Source organism: Oncorhynchus mykiss, unplaced genomic scaffold (assembly GCF_013265735.2).
Source record: "Oncorhynchus mykiss isolate Arlee unplaced genomic scaffold, USDA_OmykA_1.1 un_scaffold_320, whole genome shotgun sequence".
Lineage (NCBI taxonomy): Eukaryota > Metazoa > Chordata > Actinopteri > Salmoniformes > Salmonidae > Oncorhynchus > Oncorhynchus mykiss.
Genome location: NW_023493769.1, coordinates 24,500 through 38,607, shown reverse-complemented (window position 1 = coordinate 38,607; position 14,108 = coordinate 24,500). Strand labels below are relative to the sequence as shown.

The 14,108-nt window shown below is 42.6% G+C and overlaps 1 protein-coding gene across 2 annotated transcripts; it reads right to left on the bottom strand.

The window, feature by feature from the left end:
• Nucleotides 1-866: 866 nt before the first annotated feature.
• LOC118951048 (histone-lysine N-methyltransferase SMYD1-like) lies at nucleotides 867-13,815 on the bottom strand. 2 transcript variants are annotated; one of them, XM_036973799.1, is made up of 10 exons: nucleotides 13,536-13,815; nucleotides 12,258-12,455; nucleotides 11,799-12,012; nucleotides 11,548-11,678; nucleotides 11,299-11,337; nucleotides 8,374-8,569; nucleotides 2,509-2,601; nucleotides 2,215-2,378; nucleotides 1,954-2,122; nucleotides 867-1,835 (listed from the first exon to the last, which is right to left on the bottom strand). In XM_036973799.1, exons 1-10 carry the CDS (start codon nucleotides 13,655-13,657, stop codon nucleotides 1,674-1,676), a joined length of 1,488 nt encoding a protein of 495 aa, XP_036829694.1. In that variant the 5' UTR covers nucleotides 13,658-13,815; the 3' UTR covers nucleotides 867-1,673. The 2 variants fall into 2 exon arrangements, with proteins under 2 accessions (XP_036829694.1, XP_036829695.1); XM_036973800.1 differs by lacking the exon at nucleotides 11,299-11,337 and having other exon boundaries at nucleotides 1,437-1,835; nucleotides 13,536-13,814.
• Nucleotides 13,816-14,108: the final 293 nt, after the last annotated feature.

Here is a 14,108-nt window from a genome sequence, read left to right as displayed (position 1 = left end):
TCCAAATACTTGCTTACTTGAAAAAGTAACTAAATAACGGATTACTTAAAGTGAAAAACGAATGTGTTAGGTTCCTCTTAACCACAACAAAGTAATCTGAGTAATCTAACGTGTTACTTTTTAAGGCATTACCCCCAACAATGGCGATCAAGGAGTACAAGAGGGGATTAAACACACATCCTTGTGGGGCCCTGTGTTGAGAGTCAGTGTGGCAGAGGTGATGTTGTCTACCCTTACCACCTGGTGTAGGCCTTTCAGAAAGTACAGAAGTTTCCTCTTCCCTCTGCTTGTGTATGTGTGCACTGTGGGAGGACTGATGTTCTTTGGCAGAGAATCTCCTCTGCTCTTCACAGTGACTGGGCTCACAGTCCCTCCTCACATGAGTCCAGGGGTATATGTATGGGGGGTTAATTTAATAACACTATTTTAGGGTTCATTTATCAATACATTGTGAATGAATGAACTGTTTATGACTTATGTGACATGAATGCAATTCAACCCTTCGCCACCACCCGTGCTCTTATTACAGCCTTATAAGCCCTGTAGGTCTACTGCACTGGCATGGATATATTGAGTGTAATGATTAAATGTATCCACTAGATGAAGCTCTTTCTCTTTTCCGCTCATGACTGTAGCTGGCACAGCAGCAAACAAATGTGCACTGTGGATTAATATCATTTAAAAGGCATGGAATCGTCTGGTCTCACTGCAATGCATTGTAATAGCATTTTACATACTTAGGCAGAACTTCAGGGAAAATTGAGAAATTCAACAATAATGAGACACCAATTTTGGAATTTGGAAGAATATGGACCAGTGGATCAGTGGGATTCAATGCATTAGGAAATCAGCACACAAGCCAACAATAGATTTTTCTCAACAATTTTAATGTGACGTTACTTTTTTTTATATAAAGTTAAAAAAGCCCAGCAGTGTAGAAAATAAAGCTAGAATTCTTCATTGAACCAATAACAAAGCGGTCACCCCTCCTCTGTTTTGGTATGAGGCCGATAGATGGGCCTGGAGAAATGTAACCACTCTCAATTTGATATACAGAGCTATGGATGGAAGGACAGACCATTCACGATATAATAATTATAGTTTTACCCATGTTTTAAAGCTATACAGTGTTTGTTTACATTTCCATTGTTTACAAACATTGGAGTAAAACAAGCTTATATATTTATAAGTTATATTCTTCAAGAATCAATAGGTATATATAATTAATTTATAAGTCCTAAAATAGATACAGCAACTAAGAATTCTAGCTTTAAAGCTTTGGTAGGGCCGTCCATCTAGTCTGTTACAATATAAGGGTTACCAGATGGGCCCGAATCCTTCCATTAAAGGGCCCATAATAGTTTAAAAGTGGCTTCCTCAATTTCTAGTGATTTTGAAAATGCAAGTTGGGTTAAAGCAATGGTGGATGTGTTTTGGGAATTTGCTTTTACTAGTTCTTTCACACCAGTGTAGCTGACAAGGTGATAGAGAGAGAGGATATGAGGGTGAGGGGTCTCCCAGCTACAGTATGGTTGGTGAGGAGCCAAGGATGTTGGAACTGAGAGGGGTTGATTCCTCTGACAATCTGTATGTAAACTGATCTCAAGGTGTGTACTGTGTACACTGCTATGCTATTGTGTGTGTCTGTGTGTGTGGTGTGTGTGTATGTGAGATCACTTCTTCTGCCGGCGGAAGAGATTCTTGACGCTCTCCGCCATAGGTTCGTTCATCATGTTCATTGGCTGGTTCTTCAGGGCAGCCTCCCGCATACTTTTGTAAATATACTCATTCTCTCTAAACATCCTCAGCTCCATTTCTGTCTGCATACGCATAGCCTAGGGAGAGGGGGAGGGATCAGGTCGTCAAGGTGACTTTAATCTTGGAGATCGTTCCCTGTGTGTGTGCATTTCTGTGTGAGAATGCATGTGTGTGTGTGCATGTCTCATGTCTTACCTCAAGGTCTTTGGTGATGGGATGTGTGGGTCCGTGTGTTCTCTGCAGGATGGCATAGGCTTTACAGATCATGCCGTGTCCCACCTCTATCTTCCCTGCCTGCCAGTGGGTCACTCCTGCCCTCATGGTTGCCATCCCCAGGTGGGCGTTGCATGGATGGTATAGCTTGCTGTCAAAATGTGATACAGTGATACATTTAATTACACCGTTTTTTTCTAAACTCTGTTAATTAAGAGGTTTCTTATGGTCAATTGTACTTACTTGTATCCGTCCACCATTTTGCGTGCATAGTCAGCGGCCTCGTCAATAAACTGCAGGTAGGCTAACACCTCGCTGGCTGTGCTCCACATCCTTAGCTGGTAGATGTGTGTATCAGCCAACACTGGCTCCTGTTTCTCCATACACTCCCTGCATATCTTAATAACCTGGGAGGAGAGAGGAGGAGAGCGGGAGGTTTGATTTAGGCTTGGAATCCAGTGTGTGTGTGTGTGTGTGTGTGTGTGTGTGTGTGTGTGTGTGTGTGTGTGTGTGTGTGTGTGTGTGTTTATGTTGTACCTCATGGTAGTTCCCCTCCATGCGAGCCTTATCCATCTTCTGCAGCATCTGCAGACTGTACTCTGTTACCTCCTTCACCTGCTCCTCAGGTACCTACAGGACAAGAGAGGACAGGAGAGGACAGGTGAGGTCAGGAGATAAAAGGACAGGAGAGGAGAGAAGAGGAGAGAAAAGGACAGGAGATGAGAGAATAGGACAGTAGAGGTCAGGAGAGGAGAGGAGCCCTGGTTTAGAGAAAAATATTATTATTCTGCTCTGCTCCCACCTACCCCAGACAACACACACCCTGGGGTGGCAGAGTAGCCTAGTGGTTAGAGCGTTGAACTAGTTACCGGAAGGTTGCAAGTTCAAACTCCCGAGCTGACAAGGTACAAATCTGTCGTTCTGCCCCTGAACAGGCAGTTAACCCACTGTTCCTAGGTCGTCTTTGAAAATAAGTTGTTAGTAACTGACTTGTCTGGTTAAATAAAGGAAAGAGAAAAAATAAAACACACACATTGGAAGGAGCACAGTCAGCCACAGTTCCTGGAGCTTGTCTAAGTGCCTTGCTCAAATCACATTTTATTGGCCTGATACACATATTTACTAGATTATATTGTGGATGTAGTGAAATGCTTGTGTTTTTAGCTCCAACAGTGCAGTAATATCTAGCCATACACAACAATCCACACAAATTTAAAAAGTAAAATAATGGAATTAAGAATGTCCAATGACTACGGAGTAAAGATATACAGTACCAGTCAAAAGGTTGGACACACCTGCTCATTCATGGGTTTTTCTTTATTTTTCCTGTTTTCTACATTGTAGAATAATAGAAAATACATCAAAACTATGAAATAACACATATGGAATAATGTAGTAACCAAAAAAGTGTTAAACAAATCAAAACATATTTAAAATTTGACATTCTTGAAAGTAGCCACCCTTTGCCTTGACCACAGCTTTGCACTCTCTTGGCATTCTCTCAACCAGCCTCATGAGGTAGTCACCTGGAATGCATTTCAATTAACAGGTGTGCCTTGTTAAAAGTTAATTTGTGGAATTTCTTTCCTTCTGAAAACTTCTCCAGGATCAGTGGGCCCCTGGCGGGACAGTTGAGCTAACATAGGCTAATGCGATTAGCATGAGGTTGTAAGAACATTTCCCAGGACATAGACATATCTGATATTGGCAGAAAGCTTAAATTATTGTTAATCTAACTGCACTTTCAAATTTACAGTAGCTATTACAGTGAAATAATACCAAGCTGTTGTTTTAGGAGAGTGCACAGTTTTGAACATGAAAAGTGTTGGGCACATTTGGGCGGTCTAGATACAACATTTTGAAAAGAAATGAAATGGTTCGTTGGATCAGTCTAAAATCTATATTGCACCTGGGCTGGAATAATACATTATGGCCTTTCTCTTGAATTTCAAAGATGAAGGTAGAAAAAAAATACATTAAAACATTTTTTTTTCTTTGTATTATCTTTTACCAGATCTATTGTGTTATATTATCTTACATTCCTTTCACATTTACACAGACTTCAAAATGTTCCCTTTCAAATGGTACCAAGAAAATGCATATCCTTGCTTCAGGGCCTGAGCTACAGGCAGTTAGATTTGGGTATGTAATTTTAGGCAACAATTTAGACAACAAAAAAAGGGACCGATTCTTAAGAGTTTGAGCCATTAATTTGTGTTGTAACAAGGTAGGGGTGGTATACAGAAGATAGCCTTATTTGGTAAAAGACCAAGTCCATATTATGGAAAGAACAGCTCAAATAAGCAAAGAGAAACAATAGTCGATCGTTACTTTAAGACATGAAGGTCAGTCAATCCGTCAAATTTCAAGAACTTTGAAAGTTTCTTCAAGTGCGGTAGCAAAAACCATCAAGCGCTGTGATGAAACTGGCTCTCATGAGGACCACCACAGGAAATGAAGACACAGAGTTACCTCTGCTGCAGAGGATAAGTTCATTAGAGTTAACTGCACCTCAGATTGGAGCCCAAATAAAGTTCAAATTTTTTATTTATTTTTATTTTACCTTTATTTAACCAGGTAGGCAAGTTGAGAACAAGTTCTCATTTACAATTGCGACCTGGCCAAGATAAAGCAAAGCAGTTCGACAGATACAACAACACAGAGTTACACATGGAGTAAAACAAACATACAGTCAATAATAAAGTATAAACAAGTCTATATACAATGTGAGCAAATGAGGTGAGAAGGGAGGTAAAGGCAAAAAAGGCCTTGGTGGCAAGGTAAATACAATATAGCAAGTAAAACACTGGAATGGTAGTTTTGCAATGGAAGAATGTGCAAAGTAGAAATAAAAATAATGGGGTGCAAAGGAGCAAAATAAATTAATTAATTAAATACAGTTGGGAAAGAGGTAGTTGATAGGGCTAAATTATAGGTGGGCTATGTACAGGTGCAGTAATCTGTGAGCTGCTCTGACAGTTGGTGCTTAAAGCTAGTGAGGGAGATAAGTGTTTCCAGTTTCAGAGATTTTTGTAGTTCGTTCCAGTCATTGGCAGCAGAGAACTGGAAAGAGAGGCGGCCAAAGAAAGAATTGGTTTTGGGGGTGACTAGAGAGATATACCTGCTGGAGCGTGTGCTACAGGTGGGAGATGCTATGGTGACCAGTGAGCTGAGATAAGGGGGGACTTTACCTAGCAGGGTCTTGTAGATGACATTGAGCCAGTGGGTTTGGCGACGAGTATGAAGCGAGGGCCAGCCAACGAGAGCGTACAGGTCGCAATGGTGGGTATTATATGGGGCTTTGGTGACAAAACGGATTGCACTGTGATAGACTGCATCCAATTTGTTGAGTAGGGTATTGGAGGCTATTTTGTAAATTACATCGCCAAAGTCGAGGATTGGTAGGATGGTCAGTTTTACAAGGGTATGTTTGGCAGCATGAGTGAAGGATGCTTTGTTGCGAAATAGGAAGCCAATTCTAGATTTAACTTTGGATTGGAGATGTTTGATATGGGTCTGGAAGGAGAGTTTACAGTCTAACCAGACACCTAAGTATTTGTAGTTGTCCACGTATTCTAAGTCAGAGCCGTCCAGAGTAGTGATGTTGGACAGGCGGGTAGGTGCAGGTAGCGATCGGTTGAAGAGCATGCATTTAGTTTTACTTGTATTTAAGAGCAATTGGAGGCCACGGAAGGAGAGTTGTATGGCATATATATAACAGACACATCTCAACATCAACTGTTCAGAGAAGACTATCAAGCCTTCATGGTCTGATTGCTGCAAAGAAACCCATACTAAAGGACACCAATAATAAGAAGAGACTTGCTAAGGCCAAGAGACACGAGCAATAGACATTAGACCTGTGGAAATCTGTCCTTTGGTGTCATGAGTCCAAATTTTAAATTTTTGATTGCAACCACCTTGTCTTTGTGAAATGCAGAGTAGGTGAACGAATGATCTCTGCATGTGTGGTTCCCACCGTGAAGCATGGAGGAGGAGGTGTGATGTGTGGGGGTGCAATGTTGAAATACTCTACTCAACAAATTGGATGCAGTCTACCACAGTGCCATCCGTTTTGTCACCAAAGTCCCATACACTACCCACCATTGCAACCTGTACGCTCTCGTTGGTTGGCCATCACTTCATACTCATCACTAAACCCACTGGCTGTAGGTTATCTACAAGTCTCTGCTAGGTAAAGCCCCGCCTTATCTCAGCTCACTGGTCACCATAGCAGCACCCACTCGTAGCACGCGCTCCAGCAGGTATATCTCACTGGTCACCCCCAAAGCCAATTCCTCCTTTGGTTGTCTTTCCTTCCAGTTCTCTGCTGCCGATGACTGGATCAAACTGCAAAAATCTCTGAAGCTGGAGACTCATATCTCCCTCACTAGCTTTAAGCACCAGCTGTCAGAGCAACTCACAGATCACTGCACCTGTACATAGCCCATCTGTAACCAGCCCATCTATCTACCTACCTCATCCCCATACAGTATTTATTTATTTATCCTGCTCCTTTGCACCCCAGTATCTCTACTTGCACATTTATCTTCTGCACATCTACCATTCCAGTGTTTACTTGCTATATTGTAATTACTTCACCACCATGACCTATTTATTGCCTTAACTCCCTTATCTTACCTCATTTGCACACACTGTATATAGACTTTTTGTTTTCTTTTGTTCTACTGTTATTGACGGTATGTTTTGTTTATACCATGTGTAACTCTGTGTTGTTGTTTGTGTCGAATTGCTATGCTTTATCTTGGCCAGGTCGGAGTTGCAAATTAGAACTTGATCTCAACTAGCCTACCTGGTTAAATAAAGGTGAAATATTATTTTATTTATTTTTTTGCTGGTGACGCTGTCAGGGATTTATTTAGAATTCAAGGCACACTTAACCAGCATGGCTACTACAGCATTCTGCAGCGATGTGCCATCCCATCTGGTTTGCGGTTAGTGGGACTATCGTTTGTTTTTCAACAGAACAATGACTCAACACACCTCCAGGCTGTGTAAGGGCTATTTGACTAAGAAGGAGAGTGATGGATTGCTGCAACAGATAACCTTGCCTCCACAATCACCTGACCTCAACCCAATTGAGATGGCTTGGGAGGAGTTGGACTGCAGAGTGAAGGAAAAGCAGCCACACGTGCTCAGCACATGGAAAAGCATTCCTCATGAAGCTGGTTGAGAGAATGCTATAAGTGTTTAAAGCTGTCATCTAGGCAAAGGGTGGCTACTTTCAAGAATCTCAAATATAAAATATATTTTGATTTGTTTAACACTTTTTTGGTTACTACATAATTCCATGTGTGTTATTTCATAGTTTTGATGCCTTTGCTATTACTCTGCAATGTTGAAAATAGTAAAATGAAGAAAAAATCTTGAATGAGTAGGTGTTTCCAAGCTTCTGTACTATATATACACACAAATGGACCACAGAGTGAAGGAAAAGCAGCCAACAGGTGCTCAGCACATGGAAAAGCATTCTTCATGAAGCTGATTGAGAGAATGCCAAGAGTGTACAAAGCTGTCATCAAGGCAAAGGGTGGCTACTTTCAGGAATCTCAAATATAAAATATTTTTTAAATTGTTTAACACTTTTTTGGTTACTACATAATTCCATATGTGTTATTTCATAGTTTTGATGTCTTCACTACTACTCTACATTGTATAAAACAGTAAAAAAATAAAAAATAAAGAAAAACCCTTGAATGAGTAGATGTACTAAAACTTTTGACTGGTAGTGTATGTATGCTGGAATACATGTAGGGGTAGTATATAACGTGTCACTAGACATGTCTCACATGTGAATCTGGTCTTGTCAAAATTACACACTGATTGACACCGATGACAACATGTTATTATCACATGACAATGCATTGTGCCTTGTTACCAATGTCACCGTTGCAGATGCTCAATAATGTTCTCTGTTTTCATAATGATGCCATCTGTGTACATACTGACTGACAAAAGCCCTAGGAACAGAATTTAAATTATATAGTCCCAGTACTCTAATGTTAGGGTATTGCTTTTATGAGCGTAGTCGTCGAGGGCAGCTGTCTTGGCTGGCTTTTGTCCTGAGTCTGACCTCTCAAGCAGTGACTCATCTAGACTCATGGCCTATTAGCAACTTTAAAGTGGTTTGATTTTATGTTACAGCAAGCAGTGATTTAGCCTACAGCAAGTCAACACATTCCCACAAGGCCTAGTATAGGATATGATGTTCATAAATCGAAAGCAACACAAGGTTCAGTTCTTTTTACTTTAAACAATAATCAGTCCTAGGACCCATCATTTGATCCTATCATAATAAGTCATGATCTGAACCCAGTGGGATATTTGTTGGTCAAATTTAAATGACATACATGGGTGGATTTCACATTCACATGCCCCTACCTTGACCCCGTCCACCTCCTTGCCTCCCATCTTGAGGTCGTCTTTGATGTGACCTTTACAGTGTTCACAGGTGCAGTCAAAGAAGTAATGCATTTTCAGCTGTCTCTGTCTGTCCTCAGTCACGTTCAGGAAATCCACGTAGGACACTGTCACCTCCTCACCCGGCTCGATCTTGCCCAGGGCACGCAACTCAATCCTGGGGTGAGGAGAGGGGCAGTGAGGGGGTTATGTGGGGTGCTCCGGAGGCAAAGGGCAGGGTGCATCTCAATAGTCTAAAATTGAATTCTGAGATGAACCCATAGCTGCAATGCACAGATCACCTGAATGGGTCTTAGGCAACATTTGGTTACATTACACAGATCTTTTCATCAATATTTCCAAACACCAGCATAGAATTTGCTACTATCTACTATCACTCACACGGCACTCTGTACAAGACAGACAAGGAGACAGAGGGAGATAGACAGAGAGAAAGGGAGACAGAGAGAAGGAGAGACAGAGGGTGACAGAGGCAGACAGGAGGAGACAGGGTGACAGAGCTGGACAGAGGGATACAGAGATAGACAGACAGAGGGAAACCCAAACACAATGTTCAGAGAAGTGCCAACAGCACAAATGGTGAAGGAAGACATGATGACAGGTGGACATTCCTTATGTTTGCTGAGCTTGGCTTGCAAACAGGTGGTGCTAGTGACTTGGAGGACTGAAGTGGTGGAAAGGGGGAGGGCAGAGCCATATATATCTAAAGATATGGCTCTGGGAGAGGTAGGTGGAGTTGTAACAGAATTAGTAAGTTAACAAGTGTAGCAGATTAGGATTTGTGAAACTCACTCCTCATTTACAATGGTGCCCTGACCCCAATCTGCAATTGCTCTAAGATCAATGTTGGGGTTGCTGCGGAGGGAGCTTAGGGGGTGAATGTAGCAGTTGGGGATCTGTGAAAATCCTCCATCTGAAGTGTCTCCACTTGTGCTGCCAAATTGCTAACTACAGTGCCTTGCGAAAGTATTCGGCCCCCTTGAACTTTGCAACCTTTTGCCACATTTCAGGCTTCAAACATAAAGATATAAAACTGTGTTTTTTTGTGAAGAATCAACAACAAGTGGGACACAATCATGAAGTGGAACGACATTTATTGGATATTTCAAACTTTTTTAACAAATCAAAAACTGAAAAATTGGGCGTGCAAAATTATTCAGCCCCTTTACTTTCAGTGCAGCAAACTCTCTCCAGAAGTTCAGTGAGGATCTCTGAATGATCAAATGTTGACCTAAATGACTAATGATGATAAATACAATCCACCTGTGTGTAATCAAGTCTCCGTATAAATGCACCTGCACTGTGATAGTCTCAGAGGAGCATCATGAAGAACAAGGAACACACCAGGCAGGTCCGAGATACTGTTGTGAAGAAGTTTAAAGCCGGATTTGGATACAAAAAGATTTCCCAAGCTTTAAACATCCCAAGGAGCACTGTGCAAGCGATAATATTGAAATGGAAGGAGTATCAGACCAATGCAAATCTACCAAGACCTGGCCGTCCCTCTAAACTTTCAGCTTATACAAGGAGAAGACTGATCAGAGATGCAGCCAAGAGGCTGACTCACTCTGGACTCTGGATGAACTGCAGAGATCTACAGCTGAGGTGGGAGACTCTGTCCATAGGACAACAATCAGTCGTATATTGCACAAATCTGGCCTTTATGGAAGAGTGGCAAGAAGAAAGCCATTTCTTAAAGATATCCATAAAAAGTGTCGGTTAAAGTTTGTCACAAGCCACCTGGGAGACACACCAAACATGTGGAAGAAGGTGCTCTGTCTGGTCAGATGAAACCAAAATTGAACTTTTTGTCAACAATACAAAACGTTATGTTTGGCGTAAAAGCAACACAGCTGAACACACCATCCCCACTGTCAAACATGGTGGTGGCAGCATCATGGTTTGGGCCTGCTTTGCTTCAGCAGGGACAGGGAAGATGGTTCAAATTGATGGGAAGATGGATGGAGCCAAATACAGGACCATTCTGGAAGAAAACCTGATGGAGTCTGCAAAAGACCTGAGACTGGGACGGAGATTTGTCTTCCAACAAGACAATGATCCAAAACATAAAGCAAAATCTACAATGGAATGGTTCAAAAATAAACATATCCAGGTGTTAGAATGGCCAAGTCAAAGTCCAGACCTGAATCCAATCAAGAATCTGTGGAAAGAACTGAAAACTGCTGTTCACAAATGCTCTCCATCCAACCTCACTGAGCTCGAGCTGTTTTGCAAGGAGGAATGGGAAAAAATGTCAGTCTCTCGATGTGCAAAACTGATAGAGACATACCCCAAGCGACTTACAGCTGTAATCGCAGCAAAAGGGCACGCCCAATTTTTCAGTTTTTGATTTGTTAAAAAAGTTTGAAATATCCAATAAATGTCGTTCCACTTCATGATTGTGTCCCACTTGTTGTTGATTCTTCACAAAAAAATACAGTTTTATATCTTTATGTTTGAAGCCTGAAATGTGGCAAAAGGTCGCAAAGTTCAAGGGGGCCGAATACTTTCGCAAGGCACTGTATTTAGCATCACGACTTGGTAAGACACTTGTGGAAGGTGGTCATGTGTTTTTGTGAGGCAGAGGTCCTGGGTTCGAGCCTCAGTATGGGTCGAATCAGGAGTGAGCAGTGTGATGTCCTTTACACAAGCAACCATTTTTGATATGGTGAAGCAACTCAACTTTAAACTTGAAGTCAGGTCTTACTGAGCCCTTCCTATGAAGAACCCTGTTTCAAGTTTATCGCTGACAGTGATGCATCATAGGAGTAATGGGTGTGAGGTTTTTATTGATGATGTTGGAGATGAGGATTTATGATGGTGAGATTTTAATTGATGATATTTAGGAAGTTGTTGGGGTTATACTATTGTACCAGAAAGACCCACCTCATCTGAGAGTGATACACAGTATTCACAGCCGACTGACTGAAAGACAAAGCAAGAAGCAGTTTACACCAAACACACACACACACACACACACACACACACACACACACACACACACACACACACACACACACACACACACACACACACACACACACACACACACACACACACACACACACACAGCTTACAACTCAGTCAACCTCAATGCTCATGGTGTCCCTATTGTTATTGAATTACAGTACATACTTGCCATGGTTGAGGATGACAGTGCAGTTAGGCCAGCAGTCATGGTTGACCAGACACAGGTTAGGGAACAGACCCACTCCCACAGCATTTAGACCTCTCTGGTCACTCACTGTGAAGCCATTACAGTTGATCTACAGATGGATGGAGAGGAACAGATGGACAGATGAAAAAAGGAAAGTGATAGAATAAGAAGAAACAGGAAGAGAAACAGGTAGAAATGGAGAGAAGAAAGAGAAGAGGGAAGAACCTACCACTCCAAAGATGTGCGAGATGTCGTCTACACGGTGTTGCTTGCTGTTGCGTGGCCAGTAGTCCAAGAAGTTGTGGATGTCCACCTTCAGCTCCTTCAGATCATCCTCTGGCATGTCACTGATGTGGTTCTCCAGATCGTCCAATGAGGTCATCTGCATGTCTGACATGACACCGCCCTCTTTATCGAGGCGCCACATGATGCGGGCGGCCAAACTGACAGGGACACGGAACATGAGTTGTTAGGTCAAACCTTAATGCTCATCCATAACATGATAATGACTCAATTGACAGTAAACTATTCAACATTGCACACTTTCTATCCCCCTGCATCCCCCATCTCCCGCTCCCCTCGCTCCCCATGCACCCCCCTAAGTCTTTGGCTCCTCCTCCTCTATTCCCCCTAACCTCACCTCGCCCACGGCCCACAAGTACCACCCACACACACAATCCCTCCTCACCGGATGTTCTCATTGGGTGCCTTGCCGAAGTTGTCCCCGATGGCCCCAAAAGCCTTGATGGCTCCACACTCCAGCTTATGTTCCTTCCAGCCAGCGCTCTGGCATGTCTTGTCACAGTACTGGGCGAACTTACACTGGCCACAGCGCTGCAGCTTGTCCTGTCTGCGGAAACAGCTGTGGCAGATCTTGTCTGCAAGACTAGTATGAGAGAGGAGAGAGAGACAGGGACAGAGAGAGAGACAGAGAGAGAAGAAAGAGAGAGACAGACGAGAGAGTGAGGGGAGTATGAAGGATGTGAATGGAAGAGAGGGATATATAGAGTTAGAGAGTTTCTATAGGCCTACTGCAGGCCACACGAGGTTTAACCAACTCAGTGGCCTTGTGGTCCTATACAGGGGGTGTACTTGCACAACAGAGAAGGCTGTTGAGAGGAGCTATATTAGGAAACACTCATTGTAATGGTTGGAATGGAATAAATGGAACGATATCAAACACATCAAACATATGGAAACCACGTTTGACTCCGTTCCATTAATTCCATTTCAGGCATTACAATGAGCTCGTCCTCCTATTGCTCCTCCCACTAGCCTCTTCTGTTGTACGCACTACAGAAATAGGAGATTTGAGCCTTCTGGCTCCAGCAAAGTTTACTTGTCCAATGCTTACTTATTTACATGAGATTGAGGCTAGTTCCATGATCCACAGCAGGGGAAGAAGGATGGGAAAGTACATCCCCACATGACTTCATGTAATGACCTTTGACCCCATGTATCTGTCCCCTGCTGAGGTCATAGCACTCTGATCTTGTTGTTCACAAACTGATATGTACCTATAATATCTTGTGAAGTTTGTTGTGTCTCTCCAGATAAACAAAAAATGCTCCACCACAATAGTAAAGTGCTGTATCTTCAACTAAACGATGGCAGGCTTTAGCCTATGTGTCAGCATGCACGGGACCTGTGTGTGACCTGTCCTCATCACCATTTTACACTATGTAAATGTTTTGAACTAATTATATGTGGCTGTGAATAACACATGTTAATGGTTGCAGCCCAATTCTGATCTTTTGCCCAATAATTGGCAAAAGATTTGATCAGATTGGCCAAAATACCAATAAGTGGCAACGTTTCAGAATTGGGCTGCCTGTGTAAACGCAGCCATAAAGACATATAACACGGGATCGGAATATTGGGCTCATGTGTGGTCGCCCATGCATTAGGAGTTAGTCATGTCTCATGTGCCCAGCCAAACCCCATCCATACAGCAGCATCTTCTTACCTGTCAAAGACAACTGCAGCAAAGGGGGGTTCTGAGAAAAGAACGTCTCCGGAAAGCAGCTCCTTAGTGGCTCTAAGGCCCCTCCCCTTTCCAGGTGAGTCAAACACCTCAATGTTGTCCATGTCAGGTGTGGTGGTCCGGTCCGAGAGACAGAGAAACAGTCCGTTAGGTTAAGGAGACAGAGAGAGAGAGACTGGAAGTGAGTACTGTCTGGGTGTCCTCTACAAAGTAGATCTTTCACGTTCTTCAACAACTGCACATTCCACACCCCAATCTACTAAAATAGACTTCCACCACTTGAGCTGAACCAAGTCAGATAGAGAAGGGGGTTGGTGTGGGTTTGAAGGGTGCCACTAAATTAGTCTTGAAGGAATCCTAGATCAAAATCACTTCAATCACATTCTAGTGTCCTTAAAGCTCATCTGCCATTTTTGAGAAAGTTACCATTACTATAATGGTTTTATTGTTATTTTCCTTTGATCTGTTGAATCCCCCCCCACCCCACCCCCCACACACATTGTCCTGAGTTGGTCTCTCCTGGGTCCTAAGGAGTATTTTGGTCTCTCAGTTGGG